The following is an 18,498-nucleotide window of genomic DNA, read 5'->3' as shown; positions in this document are numbered from 1 at the left end:
ATTCTCTGGTTCGGTACCAGGTGAGGGTTCTGCACTGGAAAGGTTCAATTTATACTCTCTATTTTCATCAGGGACTGGGAAGCAAAGCTGTAAGCACTGCTGATGAAATTTGTGCATTCTACAAAGTGTGGTAGAATAGTAAACCATGATGAGAAAATGGCAGTCATATAGAGCAATCTGGAACACTTGACAAGCGGTGTCCTTTAAAACAGAATGCATTTTATTGCAGCCTAATACTGCGGTATACATTTAAGAAGAAGGCATGCACACCAGACCTACAGAATGGAAGGTCATCCTGGAAAGCCGTGACTCTGAAAAGGATTTAGAGTCCATAAAATGACAAGTAATTAAACATGATGCCTCAATGTGAAGCTGTGGCAAAATGAACAAACAATAATTGTGATCATTGGACATATAAAAGGGGAAGTAGGAAGAGGAAGGAGATTTTATTTCTGTACACTGCATCTGCAATCCTATCAAAATTATGTTTAAAGGTTTAGATGTTTACAGCAATATTCTGAAAAACCAATTTTTGCAAAGGTAATCCCTCCCAATGCAATTTAAAATGGCTTAATTAAGAACAGTATATATCTTGTTCCAAACATGAGGGAGCTGATCCAGCACCTATGAAAGTAAATGTGAGTTGTTACATAGATTTCAGCAAGCATTGGGAAAAGTCCCCCCTGCCTCCCAGGAGCAATTTTAGGGTTAAATAAACAACCTGGAGTCAGAGGACTACAGCTCCACTGATATCACTGGAGTCCCATCCATGTACTTTATGCTTTGAACTGGACCCACTGACTTTCAAGCTTCTTGCATTGATGGAGGCTTTCACAATTGTCTGTCCATGGCTCAGTTTAAACCTCTACTTCCAGGCTCCTCCCCCCTCACATTCTTCCATTTTAAAGAAAAAAACAAAGCAAAACCTTTCCCCCTCTCTTTCTGCTTCTCTCCGGGACTTAATTCCTCTCTTCCTATTTCATTTTGAGGACTGTCTCTTTGCTTTTCCAAATCAGTGACTTCTTCCTGCTTTCCACTCGCTCACCTGACAAGACATCATCCATTCAGCTGCCCAGTCTTGCCCTTCTCCTGCCAGCTCTCCTCCACTCAGTCCATTTCTTTCTTGCCTCCTGACCAACTTCTGTTATTTTTTGACCTCATTGATCCATCCTGTTATCTTCTGCAACCCTCCATCTCCTCTCCAATAGCCTTGTTATTTAGCATGCTCCAAAATCACTGAAACCTGCATCTGTAGCAGCTCCATGGGACCACTGCTCATAGTCTACTACATCGGCTAAGTAACTATGGCTAAGATTTTCCGAGAAGACTCATAGAATGATGAGACAAACTCTTATTCAAATTCAACAGAGGTAGAGGTCTAATTCTTCTGAAGAATCAGGCTTACAGTTTGATTGACTGCGTGGGAGAGCTGGGAGATGAATTATTTCAAAACAATTTTGCTCCCCATCCCCAGCCTTATTCTCACATTTCCAAACCACAGCATAATAGACAGAGATGAACTTTGAGTTTTCCCACAGCATGATTCTGTTATCTATAGCACACTCATAATATTTCATTTCCAGCTCCTAAACTGTAAATATTTGGTTGTGTTTTTATAAAGGATAAGTGATTCTAACAGCCCTACAGCTTCTGACCTTTAACATGTCTGTTGTTACAAGTTAGTGTTTTCCTTGGTGCATTTTTTACCCTCTGCAGGTTTGAAGTTGAAATACATTTCTCCAGAAACCACAGCCTACCCACGATCATAAACAAATTACACTCTCTGTGTCAACATTTGCAACCAAGTCTCTAAATCATAGCGTGCTGGGATTGAATTGCTACCCCTATCATCTACCACTTACTGCTATCAAAGCATATAACCGGATTAGTGGGAAAACAGCTGTATTACTCATACATTTAAGCTCTTTCTAACAGCAGGTTTCCTTTCTGCAACAAAGCACAGTTCTTCAGAGAGCAGAAATGCAAATCCCAGAGGAAATTATGACATATTAACCCTTGAAAGTCTTTACATGACTTAAATAATCCTGGAAGCCCTTTCTCCCTGGAAATAAATGCAAGGGCTACATTAAATATGTAGAACTAAAGTGTTTAGTGCATGCCATTTTAAGGTTGTTGTTCCCCCCCAGGATTTCTAAATAAATTTAGCATGACTGATTAAGTCACAATGGGCAAGTTCCTTGAGATGATTGACATGACCTTAAATCCCAGTCTCTCAGATGTGGGCATGAATAGCTCCATGAATGTTCTGTGGGGCAACATCTTGATGGAGTTTAGCTGTAGAACAGAGATCTGGATAATTCAATACCCCATTGCTAAATTCATCATTGTATAGAGTATTGTTACTTTCTTGGCCAAAAAATGCAGAAGGGAAAAAAACATAATGGCAGACAAAGAGAAGTCACCTTTCGTAATTGGAGTTCTTCAAGATATGTGATCCCTATTTATATTTTGCCGTGAGTATTCCATGCACCTGAGATCAGACATTTCATGTAAAATTTCTGCTTTGAGTCCCAGTTTCCCTAAATCACTGTCAGTGATTGATACGCAGTATTCAGATATGAGGCGAGTGCAAGGATATGTACATACATGGCTGCTTGCTCCATGTTTCTGCCTTTCAAATGTCAAGCAGAGATACTGCTTGGAATGATGCCACTGAGGTTTTCTGGTCTTGTAGAGAAAGCACATATGCCTATGGAGGATGAAAGTGTGTACTGATAAAGTAAGATGAAGCTACATCCTGGAGATCCTCAGACTCATTCTGCTATGGCCAGGATTATTCTAGGTGACTGTTGTGATTTGCTCTCTCTAGGTAAAAGGCCAAAACTCGTCTCATATCAAGGGAATGAATCATTCTTCCTATGCTGGCAGGATGGAACTTCAGAAATCTGACACCACGACAAATATGGTGAATATAAGGCAGTGATCCTAGTGAGACCTTGTTGGTATGAAGTATATTGAAAGAGGTGGCTGCAGGGTGGGCCTCTAGCTCAAATATCTGTCTGGCCAAAGTGATGGTAATGAGGAAGGTAACCGTCATAGATAGGTAGCCAGGAGTTCAAAGGGTGTTTTACTGTGTGTTCAAATCTTTAAATGAAGGTCCCAGAGAGACAGTGATTTTAGTACTGGTGGAAAAGTCTAATTATAAACCCCATAAGAACCTGGAGGTGACACTGTGATTAAAGACAAAACACCTTTGTGATGGAGGGTGCCATGTGCTGACTACTTCTAGGCCAGTGGTTCCCATACTGTGATCTGTGGACCCCTGGTGGTCCATGACAGTACTGCATGGGTCCATGGGAAGTTTTAACTGTTTGGATCGGGCCCATTGTGGTGGGCCCGAATCTTACTCTCTCTTTTCTTTTCCTTCTCCTTTTGTTTTTTCCTTTTTTCTTTTTTCCCCTACCCCGGGGGAGGGGGGGAGCTCCATGAAATTTTAATAGATTGAGACGGGGCCCATAAACTCAAAAAGGTTGGGAACCATTGTTCTAGACAAACCTGTATTGAGCTAGGAAAAAGGCCCAACTTCTTGAAGATGGAAAGGTAATCTAAGATAATGCAGATACCCACTGACTCAAGAAATAAAGATGCTGGATCCAGATTACGGAGAAGTGCTTCCATCTGGCAAATGTATACCTTGTCATTCCTACCCACTGTTAGTAAGGACAGATTGAGCATTTTGGGAACAGGAACATTTTAGATCTGATGACCATTCAAATGCCAAGATGTGAGGTGAAGAGTTTCCATGTTGGGATGCTTGATCTTGCCTTTCTTTTCAGTCAAGAGAGCTGAAAAGCATAAATGCTGACTGCAAGGGTATTATTTCAGAAGGGCGGGGGGCAGCAGCCATGCGCTCTGGGACGCGGCTTGCTTTTCATCCCATTCCTTGGATGCCAAGGGAGTGAGGGGAAAGTGCTTGCATTCTGTGCCTGCCGCTCACACCTGGCTAGTGAAGGTAGCTCACCATTGAGGTGTGAGAGGAATGCATGGAATGCAAACACTTTCCCCTCCGTGTCTTAGCGTCCACGGAACAGGGTGAAAAGCTAGCTGCGTCCCGGAGCGCATGGCTGCTGCCCTCTTACCATCCCGAAATGGCGCCCAGGGCTGACTGGCTGTAAGGAAGACATTGAAGAGACCTGTGGTCTGTCCTGTCAAACCCTCTGCTATACATGAGAAAACAATGGAATAGCAAGAAAGCATAGTTTAGGTGGTCTGTCCAAGAAACTAGGAGAGCATGGCGGTTGGAACACTGGCCCGGAGTTCACCTGCAACAATACGTGCTGTATTTCCTGTCTGTCTGGGAGGCAAACATTTCCCAGATAGGGATTTCCCCACTGATTGAAGATGCTCTTCTCTACTGAATGGCACAGTATTAGTCAGCTGGCTTATTAACCTTTGCAAACATTGTAGGTTCTTCTACATGCACGTGACCCCATCTGTATTTCATTGTAGTTATATTTGAGACTGCCAGTTTCTAGCAAGTAGAGTCCATCAGTTTGTGTCTACACAATTGCTGTGCTTATCCTCCATACTGAGGGTGGAAGCAGCAGTGTGGACTAAAGCCCCTTCATTTCTTTTTTATTGCCACACAGCCTGAGCTGAAATCCTCCAGTCTCTGGAACTGATCTTTGGCATTTTTCCCTGTAAATATTTAACAGCTTATATTGGAATTTACTGTTGGAAATTTCCACAGGTTTCCTCACATGGGGTCCACTCACTGCAGGTGGCACCTGTACCTAGCCAATCTGGGGAATCAGCTCTTTCCAGGTCTGAGGCCTCGTTTTGCTGCTTACCAGGTGATGCTAACTGGTTAGTCAGTGGCCTGGGCAGGCTGGAGCAGCCCTCCTCCTGAATGGGTGGGGAGGTTGCACCATCCAGATCAGGCCCAGCTCACTGTGCCACAGGCTGGGCATGCACCATCTGGGTCTGCCATGTTGCATTGCGGACAGGGGGACGCTCCAGCCCAACCCACTCCATGGCACAGCAAGTCAGTGGCTTGCACGCCCTGAGCAGGCTCTGCCTATGGTGGGCTCAGATCAGCCTGGCCAGAGCAGGCCCTGGTGCGGCGGGCCCGGCCGTGCTGGAGCAGTCCCCTGCTTCTGCTGTGGATGGTGGGTAGCTCCACCCTGTCTGAACCCACTGCACCATGGTAGGGGACTGCTTCAGCCAAGCTGGGCCCTCAGCCCACACGATTTCAATTCAGCAGTTAACTGGTTAAGCGTTATATGTAACCAGTTACGTAACTGAAAGGGATTTTACATTCTTGCTCTACGCCCAACTGTCGCTGTCTCATTCTCTGTCATTCGCTCTCTGAGGCTCAGGGTGCTCCTTTTTCATAACTTGGCCCTCTGGCTCGGTCACTCCTTCCAGGGCAGCAAAGTCCTTTCCAGCAGTCTTCCTGTTGCCTGTCCCTATGGTGCCACTTCAGTGGCTGGTAGGGGAACCCTGCTAAGATTCTTCCCTGTGCTGAAGTTAGATATATAATTTAATACAATCTAGTTGATTTTTTTTCCTCCATTTTAGTGGTTTCTGTAATTTTGGTGTTTCACGCTGGTAAATGATTATATAGTGGCAAGAAGTTTAAGTAAAACATAAAAAGTAAACAAACTATTACAATCAATAATCACTACTGCAATAAATGCCAATTTTGTATTGGATGAATGACATCTGAGTTTAAATTATACATAAAAATATGTATAGTGAAATATTTTATTCTCATTGTCATCATTTTTATATAGTCTCAGAGGGGCAGCTGTGTTAGTCTGTATTTGTAAAAACAAGGAGGAGTCCTGTGGAATCTCAAAGATGGAGGCTATGTCTACACTGCCCCCGTTTTGCGCAAACAATATGCAAATGAAGCAAAGCATGGACTATTGCTGTGCCTCATTCGACAAATTATACAATCTACTTGCCTGTGGTGAGTAGATTGTAACCTGGAAGAGCCGGGTTCGGGCGATCTGCGCATGCACAGAACAATCTGCGCATGCGCAGATCGCCAGACAGCGCGGCTGGTGAGCGGGGCTCGCCACAGTTCGGTGAGACCTGCTCATTTGCATAATTAATGAGGATCTGTTTTTATGCAAAACCCCCCTCTTGCGCAAGAGTTGTTCTTCCACATTTTTGTCAAAAAGCCTTTTGCACAAAAATGAAGCCTCATTAATTATGCAAATGAGGCACGATGATATTCCATGCTTTGATTCATTTGCATATTTTTTGCACAAAATGGGGGCAGTGTAGACATACATAGCCTTAACAGATTTATTTGGCCATAAGCTTTTGTGTGTAAAAAACAGTTAGATGAAAGCTTATGCTCAGATAAATCTCCTATTCTTTAAGATGTCACAGAATTCTTTGTTGCTTTACATTTATACATATGTATTTGGTTCCATGCTGTTGGTTTTTTACTTCACTTTGAGATTTTGGCTGGGCTGTGGAAAAATGAAAGAACGGAAAAATACGATAAAAATAAAAACAACATTAAGAGCAAAATATGACTGAACTAAATTTGTTCTATTTTTAATTCCATTGCCTGAAGAAATCCTTGGGGCAGTAAAACCATTTCAAACTTGGTTTCCTATTTGTTGCATACACATCCCATTTTCTTGTCATACAAAGGAAAATGTCATCGTTGAAATCTAATCTTACCTTACAATTGCAATCCAGAATGGTGTTTTAAACACTTAAAATATAGTTTACAAAAGCTTAATTTTGATACTGAAAGGATATAGACTATTTAAAATAGTGTAAATTTATACACAAACCACTACTTTCCAAATTGCAGTGCATAAAATATTTAAAATATGCCATATTCTTTTATATTCGGATTTGTGGACATTGACTTTCCATGAGCACGAATGCTTGTGAGAGGATGGTCTAGGACCTGAGGCCCCTTCTGGTGGCCTTGTGGCACTGCCACATCCTGCCCAAAAAACAGGAAATAGAGAGGTGCTCTAAACTGCCTGGACTGGCTGTTTGGGAAACACAATCAGAGCCCAGCAGGCTAGTATCTTATGCGATGCAGGGCCAGAGCAAGATCAGTACTTTGTCAGAGCTGAAGGAATATGGATGGTGTGTGACTGTCTGAGGGAACTGCATGACTATGTATGAGGTACAATAGTGCTGCCAGAAGCCTTGAACATTAGGACATGTCCTGAGGTAAGGGTGAAAATGGTGTGGGAAGTAACTGAGGGTATGTCTATACTATCCTCCTAATTCGAACTAGGAGGGTAATGTAGGCATACCGCACTTGCAAATGAAGCCCGGGATTTGAATTTCCCGGGCTTCATTTGCATAAGACAGGCGCCACCATTTTTAAATCCCGGGTAGTTCGAACCCCGTGCCGCGCGGCTACACGCGGCACGGAGTAGCTAGTTCAGATTAGGCTTCTAATCCGAACTAGCTGTACTCCTCGTGGAATGAGGAGTACAGCTAGTTTGGATTAGGAAGCCTAATCCAAACTAGCTATTCCGTGCCGCGTGTAGCTGCGCGGCACGGGGTTCGAACTAGCCGGGATTTAAAAATGGCGGCGCCTGTCTTATGCAAATGAAGCCCGGGAAATTCAAATCCCGGGCTTCATTTGCAAGTGCGGTACGCCTACATTATCCCGCTAGTTCGAACTAGCGGGGTAGTGTAGACATACCCTGAGGAAATTAGAGCAGCAGTGCAAACTTAGATAAAGAGAAACAGAAACAGCTGTTACTATCAGATCCCTGGGCTGGGACCCAGGTTACTTGGAGTTCTGTGTCCCCCTTCAACCACCTATGGACAGAAGTGGCCTGGACATTAGGACATTGTCAATTTTCATGACCACATGGAGTGGACAATCATTTGCAGCAATGGCATCTGAAAGAGAAAGTTGGCAACCCTACCAGTGGATGTTGAGGCAGCCAGATGGAGGAACTAAATTCCTTTAGCACACCAGTGGAAGACCAGTGGCCAGAAAGAAAAAAAATATATTCTTGATTTCCACGATGACGTCACAAAACACTAGCATACACCACAAAACAACTGTTGACTGGATTAGAAAATATCTTGATATTCTTTAGATTAAAATTAAACTGCTGCGTTTCCTGTGAAAGCATTCAAATTGTATTTTACTCTTTGATGTGATGAGATCTTATTATCATACCATACCAGATTTCAGCAGGCACTCTGGTCATGTCTAGGTCTGGGAATAATACTAATAGTGAACAATGTTCCTCATTCCAAATTATTCAACTAATACTTCATGCAAACAAAATCTCCATGTATGAATCCTCATGAGTTTCCCATGCATATTTGCTATTCATTATTAGTGGTGGATAGTTGGCATGTAGACTACAGAAGTCCTGGATCAAAGCAAGACCCAAATTGGATCCTCCATTGCGATCAGGCAGGAAGACTGGGAAACAGGCCAGAAGTGCTGAGAGAAAAAGTCTGGAAAGGCCTTAAGCCAAGGAACTTGACTGTGTGGGTCATCACCCTAGATGAGCCATAGTAAGCAGCAGGTACTTATACAGTTCCTTCCCCAGCAGTGATATGATAGACTGCAAAGGCATGAGATAATGCAACCACTTCAGTCTGAACATTTATCTCCACCTAAAACCACTCTCAGCCTAACACAAACTTTCAAGTCTGACAGACAGAAACAGCCTTGGATAACCTACAGGTACCAAAAATTACTAACTGAATTGTTAGACTAGTAAGACCATAAAGTTGCCGTCTAAAGCAGCAGGAAAAAATGCTCTTGGGATCACATCATCAGCTTCCAACAACTGGCATAGCTCCACTGAATGCGATAAATCATGCTTATTTACACCTGATGAGGATCTGCCCCCCCCCCTTCCCCGACATCGGAGACAATCCAGAAGGACCAAACAATGAGATTTCAATTCACTTTGGCAGGCATCGACATTTTCATTACCAAAAAGGTTTTTGTGCTTTAATAAACAACTGTGTATGACGTTTTTTTCCACTGCAGTTCAAACCAAAGAAAACCCTCTAATTCTATATTAAGAATTATAAGACAGGAAATGCCACTTCCATTAAAGCTGCCTCCTTTACTACTAGAAGAGCAGTCTAACTAGACTGACAGCTAAAAGATGAAGCAATAAATGGTGTTCAAAGAGATTTTTGACAGTGTTATTTCAGGTCTTTCTCCCTGCAGCCTGGTTATAATGTGTCAATAAAAGTTGAAAATTATTACATAGTTACTCACCACAGATGCTGTCTATTGGCTTTAGGGTCTGTCAGTGTTTCTATTCTATATACCTACATTCAAAGTTGTATACTTCAATCATAAAAAATAAGAAGCCCTAGGCTAATCTATGGCATTTTAGGGTTTCCCCACTTAAAAAAAAGCCTAAAAAACAAACTACCCCAAATAATCTATTTTGCCTTTACACAGTTTTGCAGTTCAGGACTTGGCATATTGAATCATAGGCAAGAGCTTGAAAAGCAATGTTAGTCCAAGAGACTGTTTTAAATTGTAATATTTCTTGAATCTACATATTTAGGAAAGAAAGTTAAAGAAATCACAGTATATTGTTTTTTATTTTACTGCCTCTGCATACATATACATTTGGGAAATATAACCCCACCACAACAAGGCTAAGCTTTATTAACTTTCTAGAAAATTATATTCATACCAGTCCTCTACGTCGAGATACACATGGATGCCAAACAACTTGTAGAAAACAACAATTATTACCAATCACATGGCAAATGATCCTGGTGCTAGAGACAGACTGAAGACTAAGACTTTGTGTAAGGAACAACTGTTGCCTACATATAACTAAAGGTACTTCTGGTGTGTCAGTTTAACTGCAAATTGAAAATAGGCAAATTTAAAGTCTGAAGTCCAGAACAAGTCTTAAGAAGCAAGGGCAAGAATAATGGAACCCAAGGTCAGCATATGGAAAGTGAACTTCCTGATGTAATTGGTCAACTTCCGATGATTCATCAGAAGGGAGTAAAAGTCATCTTTGTTTTTTCAGCATGAAGAAATACCTTCAATAGAAGACTCTCCCCCCATTACATTGATACAATTTCATAAATAAGGCCAGAAAGGCTAATTGTGATCATCTGGTCAGACTTCCTATCCTACAGAGGCCACAAAACTTCTATACCACCATTCTTAGGTTAAACTCTACCTCTGCATTGAGATGTGGATGGTATTATGAGCTTTCGTGGGCATAGCCCACTTCTTTAGATAACCAGAGTTTTGAGTTTAGCATGTGCAGACCCAAAATAAATATGAGAGAAGGTGGGGGGGGGGGAGGAAAAAAAGGACGGGAGTGGGAGTCAGGGAGCAGAGGGTATGGAAAATCAAAGGGAAAAAGAGGAAGGTAGAGCTGGGAGTCAGTAAGTATTTGAAGACTGGGTAGTTAAAATGAAGCAGATAAGATAGAAGATGAAGTCAAAAGATAGTATACTTCCTAACATAAGAATCTACACAAAGAGCTGTTTGTACCTTCATTGAATGTTAGGTTGATAGTGTCCCTTTGCTCCATGTCTCATTTTCTCAAGCGTCCTGTTCAATATACTAAAGAAATCACCCCGTTCCATACACATTCTTGAATAAGAAGTATAACTCAGCTCTTTGCCTCAATTAAGTGAGAGCCTGGAGGTCTAAATCCAAAAGTAATAACAGATGATGCCTGTCTCAGCCATTCCTAACACACATGTCACAGCACAACAGGGTGCAACAGTTCTTGCTTCACTCTGCATCCTCCTAGGCAAATGATCTAAGCAGTGGAAACCTCTGATGCCAAAGCTGACACCACTATTCTGGCCTCATAGCTGTCTGTTCATATCTGCAATTCCAGAAGAACAAACCATCCTTTTTCCTTCTTTATATATCTTGTGGGCAAGAAGGAACAACTTGGCTAGAAGCCCCTCATGGTTCTTCTTCCTATAAAGACTATCGAGTATGAAGTGTTGAAGAAATTCTGAAGTCGTTGCCATGATGTGGGAGATAGGCAAATAACTTTCCTTGGTGCTGCAGGAGCTGATCCTAATGCCAGCCATGTGTCAAGGACATGCCCACTTATTTAATCAGGAGAATATTTTCCTTTAAGTATTCCTGGGAGTCATGCATCATTGTGCAAGTGCAGAATTCATAGGCCCTGTAGGATATTTTTTTTTCCTCTCTAGAAAATACATTCCACTGGAGAGGTGATGCAATTACAACTTTCTCCCACCATGTGGTGTCAGAACAGAGAGTGGACACTTGATCCGCAGTAGCAATCAACAACAAGCTGTGGTTCTCACTGCACCCTGCCTGAAAATCCAGGTTAGGAGGCATGGGATATGGGATAACAGAACAGGATACATGTGATTTCTGGGGCGGGAGTGGATATGTGTCAAAGACAAGGATTCAAAAGAACTAGTGAGGGACTGACTGGAGTAGGGGCTGAATGGAAATGGGGGTGCAGAGCCACTTTTGGACAGGGATAGGAATGGCTTGGGTACAGGTGCTGGGACACACATGGATAGGTAGAAGAGGAGCACAGGGACACATATGGACAGAGATTATGCATTTATGGGGACTGACTGAATGGGAGAAATTAGGCGTCAGCAAGGATCTGCATGGGGGAGACTCCCCAAGTGCAGAACAATTCCTTCTGCCTCCCCAAAAAACCCTTTGTTCCATCTTCTCCCACCCATCTTCCCAACAACTCTCCAGGCTCACTGCTAGGCTCCTGCCCAGCAATTCTTTCCCTCTCCTGCTGCCCGACTCCCCCTAAGCCTTGCACTATTCCCCACAGGTGTGAGAAATATTTTTCTGCATTGTAGTTTAAATTAATTATTATTCAAAGTTCTGTATTAATTTGCCTAGTGATGAATCTATTTGTCAAAATAACATTTCCTGTAACTTTTTAATGTCTATATTATTATTTCTGGCAGATATTTTTAAATAAATTACTAACATAATTGAAACTGACATTATTGTATTATGTTATTTTGACAAATGTGCAGAATTTTGCAAAATTTTAAAATTCTGTGTGCAGCATTTTAATTTTTTTGGCACAGAACTTTTTGTGTGCGCAGAATTCAGCCAGGAGTACTTAAGAATAAAGATATAAAAATACATTTAATTAAGTAACCATGTAACTGCTGGAAAATTCAAGCCATCTCTTCATGTGCACCGGCTCCCACCTGCCTCCCCCCTGCCACCAGCTGCTTCCTTAGTACATGTGGGGGGGAGTCTTCTCCCTCCAATATGTTCAATCTGTCTTCATGTGAGGGTTTCCCCATCCCCTAGTCATGTTCATTTTCTGCAATACTCTTCCTGAGCTGGGGTAACCAGAGCTGAATTCAATGTTTCCAGTGTTCATATACCATTGATTTACATAATGGCATTTGGCATTATGGGATATCTTTTATCTCATACTAACAACGTCTTTGCTTTTCTAAATGATTACACACTTTGAGCAGAGGTCTTTATTACGCTGTTCAAAATGATATGCAAGTACTTTTTCCCTTGATTTGATGAAGTTAAAGTAAACCCTGTTAGGTGTGTGACTAAATCAATATATTTCCTGCAATGTGTGCATTACTTTGAATTTAAGAACACTGAACTACCTCTGAGATTCAGCTGCCGTTCACTTAGATTGGGTACAGCTCTCTGAATGTCCTCCATTTTCTGTGGTCTAAGTGATTTTCTATCTAATACAAACATTGGTAACTCACTGCTTTAACCTTTTCCATACCATGAGGTGTCATAATAATTGTCACTCGTATTTGTGTAAGAGTATGACTAGACATCAGTTTCCATAGTTAGGCTCAGGAGATATGCCACAGCAAGTTGGTGTCTACATTCCCTCCTGCTGTCAGCCAAGGTGGCACAATGATATTCAGTTTTTCATTCTGCTTCCTTCATAGCAAACTGCCAAGCTCATCTATCATGGGCTGTATCCTCCTGAGTCATGAAGTCCAGCTTGGCAGGCTGTATGTTCCACTTTTTGCAATCCTTATAGTGGAGTTTGGGATGGCCAACCTTCCCACTTGCTTTTCAAATTCAATGTACAGAACTCTCACAGGCAGTGAATTCTTTTCATTATAAAGTGGTCAATCCAAGTCATTTGCTTCTGCACTAGCTTGGCTTCCATACTTCACATGGCTGCCAGCTCTAGTACCTCACTGTCATGATCATGAGGGTTAGCCATCAGCCTGGGGACCAAGGGGTTAACTATACCTAACTCAGGTAGAGTTAGCCAATAAGAATATAGGTAGGAATCTCAAACTAGGACAAAGGAATTTTTGGGTTTCCCACCTTTGTCCTGGGAGTTGTTCTCTCCAGCTACTGAGGGAGACAGACATGTCTCTCTCTCTCTCCAAGAAACAATTCTTCACTTTCTGTGAGTAGGGTAAAGTTTAGATAAATCCGTTAGGTTTTGTTATTTTATGGTTTGGGAAATGGGATCTGATGTTTTGGCTTTCCTTTGTAACTAAGTTCTAGGCCCATGGAGTTTCTCCATGAGTATATTATTTTGTTACTTTTCCATCTAGTTATTACACTTGCAACAGGAATATTATGGTGAAAATAAAAGTTTTCTCTTTTCTCTTTGTTAACTTGGTATTGGTTAATTTTTGTGTCCTGGTTTGTACTGTAGGGGTGAGATTTCCCAAGTAGTCTCTCCCTGATTTCTTTAGCATATTTGGGTGGTGACAGCGGAGATTTTATTCCCAAAATCTAGGTTGTTAAGATTTTGGGAGGAAGTTTTATACCAAAGCCTGGCAGATAAGGTTTTGGGGTACTTTTGCTGGCCACCACTTCTGCATATATTGTGTCAGAGTGGGGAAGGAGCCATGACACTCACTGTTGGTGATTTTGTCAGATCACTTTATTCCCATGATCCTGCATTGGCGGCACATGCAAGGCACTGTTACAGACAGTTTAGCTCTTGGATAAGAGAAAGATAAAGACGGCAGGTCTCTAAGGAGTATTATAGACAAGAAAGTACAGCAGCTGTGTAAACTTAGCATTTTACTTTGCAACCTGGACCCCTTAACTCCATTCATCTGAAGAAGTGGGTTGTGCCCAAAAAGTTCATGATGCTGTGTACATTTTTTGTTAGTCTCTAAGATGCTGCAGGAGTATTTGTTGATTTTTTCTTTTTTTCATTTACAGATTAACATGGCTACCCCTCTGAGACCTTTTAGCATTTTGTGTTGTGGCAAAAGAATATAAAAGGCAGCTTCATCTTGTCCATTTGGTCTTTAGTTCTGGTCTTTAGCTCTGGAGCAACTTTTGTACAAACCAAAACTCTGAACAAGGGACTACATGACCCACCCAAACGGTGGGTGTATTCCAGATTTTCAGTCCAACACACTCACCAATACTGCTACGAGGCTGATCTATGGATTTGAACACCATTTGGGATCAGAAGAATATTTTGTGTATATGACAAGAGTTTTTTTTCTTGTAAATCAAGGTAGGGGATCAGAAGCATAGTTTGTGACTGTGGGGTTTAACTTCAGTGTTACCCACAACTGTGTGGAGAGTATCTACGCTCCTTTTTGCAACCTGCCCTGACCTTAGCATTTCCAGTGCAGGTGGCCCCATGCAAACCTGTGTAACAACTAGTTTCTCAGGCTTGTTAGTACTGCCTAGGAAAGTGACACCTTGAGACTTTTGGTGAAGGGTTAAATGAATAACAATGGTGAGATGCTGGGAAGGTGAAAATTGTTGACACCAGTAGCTTGCCCATGCAAAATTGTTCAATGTGCAAGCTGCAGTGCATAGTAGCAGGATGCACACTTCGTAATACCTCAACCTTTACGAGGCTCACTGGATGGACGGTGCTATCCCTGAACTGTAGTACTATCAAAGCCAGATATGTGGCTCCTGCCATTGTTTACAGATGGTCTTTGGCAAGCACCTGAGACTAGATAGTCACTGAGCTATATTATCACTTTTCTGGACAATTAAGCCCTAACTGTTTACCAAGACCATTACTTTCCATTTTGACAAGACATTCTCAGTTGTTTGTCATGATGAACCATGTATTGCACTAAATCACACCAGCTGAGATTTTTGTCAGTTATGCACAGGTATAAATGACTACACAATGTGAAAGTCAGTGGAGAAACAACCCCTTACCTTCATCTTATATGTCTTACTATATCTCCAATAAGCATCTCTCATATTTTGCACTATTGAAGATGGAAAGTATGCATGATTGCAGTAGAATTTGTATGTGCAGAACAAAAAATGTGAGCAACAGAGAATTACAGTGTGGATTAGAGAGGAGAGAATTTTGATCTAATAAATCCAAATTTTCATAAAAGTACGCTTTCTTACATCATGGTAAAAAGCAAACTGCGTTGTACAGTCCTTGATCTCAGCTAATCATTTCTGAATTCAAATCCATGTTTCAAAACTTCAGTGTTTTTCATTATATGTAATAAAATATTTGCATCATATATTTTAGCTTGATAGCACTGCATGTCCAGTTTAAGACAAACCCAAGTATTAAACTCTTAGCATGTAATCCAAAAAACAATGTCCTTGTATCACTGTGGCCAGTACCAGTTACTGAAAGAATTGATACTCACGGAGACTACATTCACAAAATCATCATCTGACAAGGTTTCTAGCATCTCAATGACGGAGGTTCGGATCAATTTCAGTGTCAAGCCACTAACACTCCCACTCCTATATAACAGAAAAATAATTTTAAAAATGATTGAATACTGGAACTAGATTTTATAAACCTGACTCTCAGATTTTCATATTGAAGATTAGCTCCAAATCTCACCTTTACTAGTTGCTCTGCAATGGCAATACTTGATGTCCTCTCTCTAAGTTCCAGGGCTAATCTCTAAGCTAAAACTTTGTGCTCAGAGAAACAATTTGTCACTTGACCCATTCTGACACGTCCTTTTGTTCATTTTCAATTGATGATTGCCATGATAATTCATCACATGCAAATTATATGTTCCGTAAATATTCTTCTACTCTCTTACATTCAGTCAAGGCTTTCCGTTTTCAGGAATTTAAATTGTAGCTTGTTTGTTTCAGGGCAAAGCTCAAATTTTGGATGAAGGGGTGGAACTGCAAATGCTGATAAATCCCACTTCTGCAATATGGAAGTATTTCACTGCATTTAAAAGCATCAAATGCAATCTCTCCCACTGAGGCAAAGAACCAAAGAACAGATTTTTTTTTCAGTGCAAAGCAATCTGTGAAACACTTCAAGACAGACTCTTGACGTTAACTTAACAAAGGAAGACTTGACGGGGTACAGAGAAATGTTTTTTTATGAATTTCTTCCATTACTCTTCATACAGCAAAGAAGAAATCTCTGAATATAAATACCAAATCAGAGGCAGATTTATTTATACATTGGGAAATGGAAACTGTAAAATTGTCATAGGATTTTATAACAATATCTTCTTTAACATTATTATATAAACCCCCATTTGAGTAATGGATGAATAAAGGAAAATCAATATAGCTTCTGTCCCTAAAATATGCACCATTACCTTCAACATTAGGTCACCTGGCAGGGGCGGATATAGGGCGGGGCGAACGGGGCGGCCGCTCCGGGCCTCGCGCTTAAAAAAGCCCCGTGCATGCGCCATGGCGCCACCGCGCATGCGCATGGCATCATGGCGCAAGTGCCGTGGCAAAGGGGGGGCCCCACGGAGTTACGCTGCCCGGGGCCCCGCAAAACAGTCATCTGCCCCTATCACCTGGTATTTAATTTTGGCTTTATATTCAAACTCTTTAAAGTCATACATTTAAATATTTATTTTGACTGTTTCGGGATTAATGTTTTGACCAATCTGAAGGGGTTGGACTTTAGGCTTTTGAACAGGCTGAGATAAACCGTGGAGAGCTACACTACAATACATGAAGCATAAATGAGTTCTCATCCTTTTGGTCTCCAAACCATAATGAACTCTCAGACAAATCCAGCTCCTGCTTCTAGTCATTTCTTTTGTATTTTGCAGCAAGCTCTAGCATGCACCTGATCTATTTTCAATTGGTTACTTCAGTAACTGATATGTTGACAATATAAAAACATTAGATGGACATAAAATCATCCTAAAATCAAGACCATTTTTTCAGAAAGACAGGTCTTTTTTTTCTTCAAACTCATCTCTCCTACGCTTTCAATATTGTGTTCAAAAGGTGCCAAATATGTCTGCATCTCTCCAGTATTATTAACTAGTCTTTAAATACTTACGCATCAACCAAAATAAGCATGTCTTTTGGAGACGCAGCTCCTTGAATGTACCTGAAAGACACAAATGAAAAGATGTGGAAGTAAAAAAATTTAAAACACCACTCTTGAATTTGATCTGAAGAGCCTCTCATCTCTAAAACCATGCCAAACTGAACCAAAGGAACTCTTTAATTGGAGGTTACTAGGATATTCATGCAATGTCACTTTTTCTATTATTGCTTCTCCTTCTAAGTAACCAGAGTTCAAGTAACAATAGCAACATTTGGAAGTAGGATGTAGGAATTCGCTATTCTTGTATGTTGACAACTGAGAGAAGTAAATAGGATTTGAAAGCTAAATATGCTCTAATGATAAATTGATAGGTGAATTATTCCAGTGGCCCAACTCAGACATAGATGTTTTTCTAATGAGAGTACAAGAAGAGGTGGGAAGAGCTATGGGAATTATTATATGAGGTTGCCCCTCTTCAAAAGCATGGCGCTGCCATCTTTACTTCTGCTCTGCTGCTAGCAGTGGCATTGTTTTCAGAGCTGGGAAAGCCATTTCTTCACAGTTAAATTATAGAGGGAAACATTCCACGGCCTCTGCAAATAGTTGCTCATGAGATGAGGTCTCTCTTTGGAGGAAGTTGCAAAGGCAGGTTTGACTTTATATTCAAACAATACGAATACAATAAGCAGTGAGCAAATAATAGGATGGTATGCTGATGGAAAAATGCTAAAAATCACTATAGAAAACAGCAATGTCCACTGCCATTTAAGGTGCTCTGCTGATCATAGTACTAGCCTACCACTCAAGGATTATGCTTGTTAATCATTCGGGAAAAAAGAATGGTTTGTTTTTGTCATCTTAATTTGGCTTGGTTTCTTGCTGTCAATAATCTTATCTTCATGCCACTTGGGTATCTGTCTTTATTTTTAAAATTCCTTCTGCACAGAAACATGGTATGGCACATATATTCTGTACATAGGAAGTGGACTGAATTTACAAAGAAAGTGAAAATATTTTAAAAGCAGAACTTTTAGTCCTCAAAAGTTATCAGAGGAGGGTTTAATGTAGGCTTAGCACATTTTTATTATTAATTTTGTTTTTTATGAGAATATGTAGCACATTGACAATTTCATGTGCTTCATACATCCAAAGAAAGCTTACCATGGTCTTCTGCGAACATCATATAGATCTATCTTGTTTGGGGTTCGGCTTTTATCAACCCACGGGGATGCTAAAAATGAAAGAAGATATATTGTACTCCTTTCAGTGTCTTGCACATCATCTGAATAAAGCAACATAATGCTAAAGACTT

The 18,498-nt window shown here is 41.0% G+C and overlaps 1 protein-coding gene across 2 annotated transcripts in view; it reads right to left on the bottom strand.

Moving 5' to 3' along the window:
* Window positions 1–18,498, bottom strand: part of CACNA2D1 (calcium voltage-gated channel auxiliary subunit alpha2delta 1) — a 653,332-nt gene that overhangs the window by 153,797 nt on the left and 481,037 nt on the right. For both annotated transcript variants that reach the window (XM_075926367.2, XM_006117144.5), the window contains exons 8-10: window positions 18,348–18,417; window positions 17,196–17,246; window positions 15,559–15,658 (exon numbers count right to left, since the gene is read on the bottom strand). In XM_075926367.2, coding sequence (XP_075782482.1) covers window positions 15,559–15,658; window positions 17,196–17,246; window positions 18,348–18,417 — 221 coding nt within the window. The remainder of the gene's footprint in view (window positions 1–15,558; window positions 15,659–17,195; window positions 17,247–18,347; window positions 18,418–18,498) is intronic.

Source organism: Pelodiscus sinensis, chromosome 1 (genome assembly GCF_052426305.1).
Source record: "Pelodiscus sinensis isolate ZL-2025 chromosome 1, ASM5242630v1, whole genome shotgun sequence".
In the NCBI taxonomy this organism is placed as follows: domain Eukaryota; kingdom Metazoa; phylum Chordata; order Testudines; family Trionychidae; genus Pelodiscus; species Pelodiscus sinensis.
The sequence above is the reverse complement of the archived record's forward strand: the minus strand, read 5'-3'. Positions and strand labels throughout refer to the sequence as shown.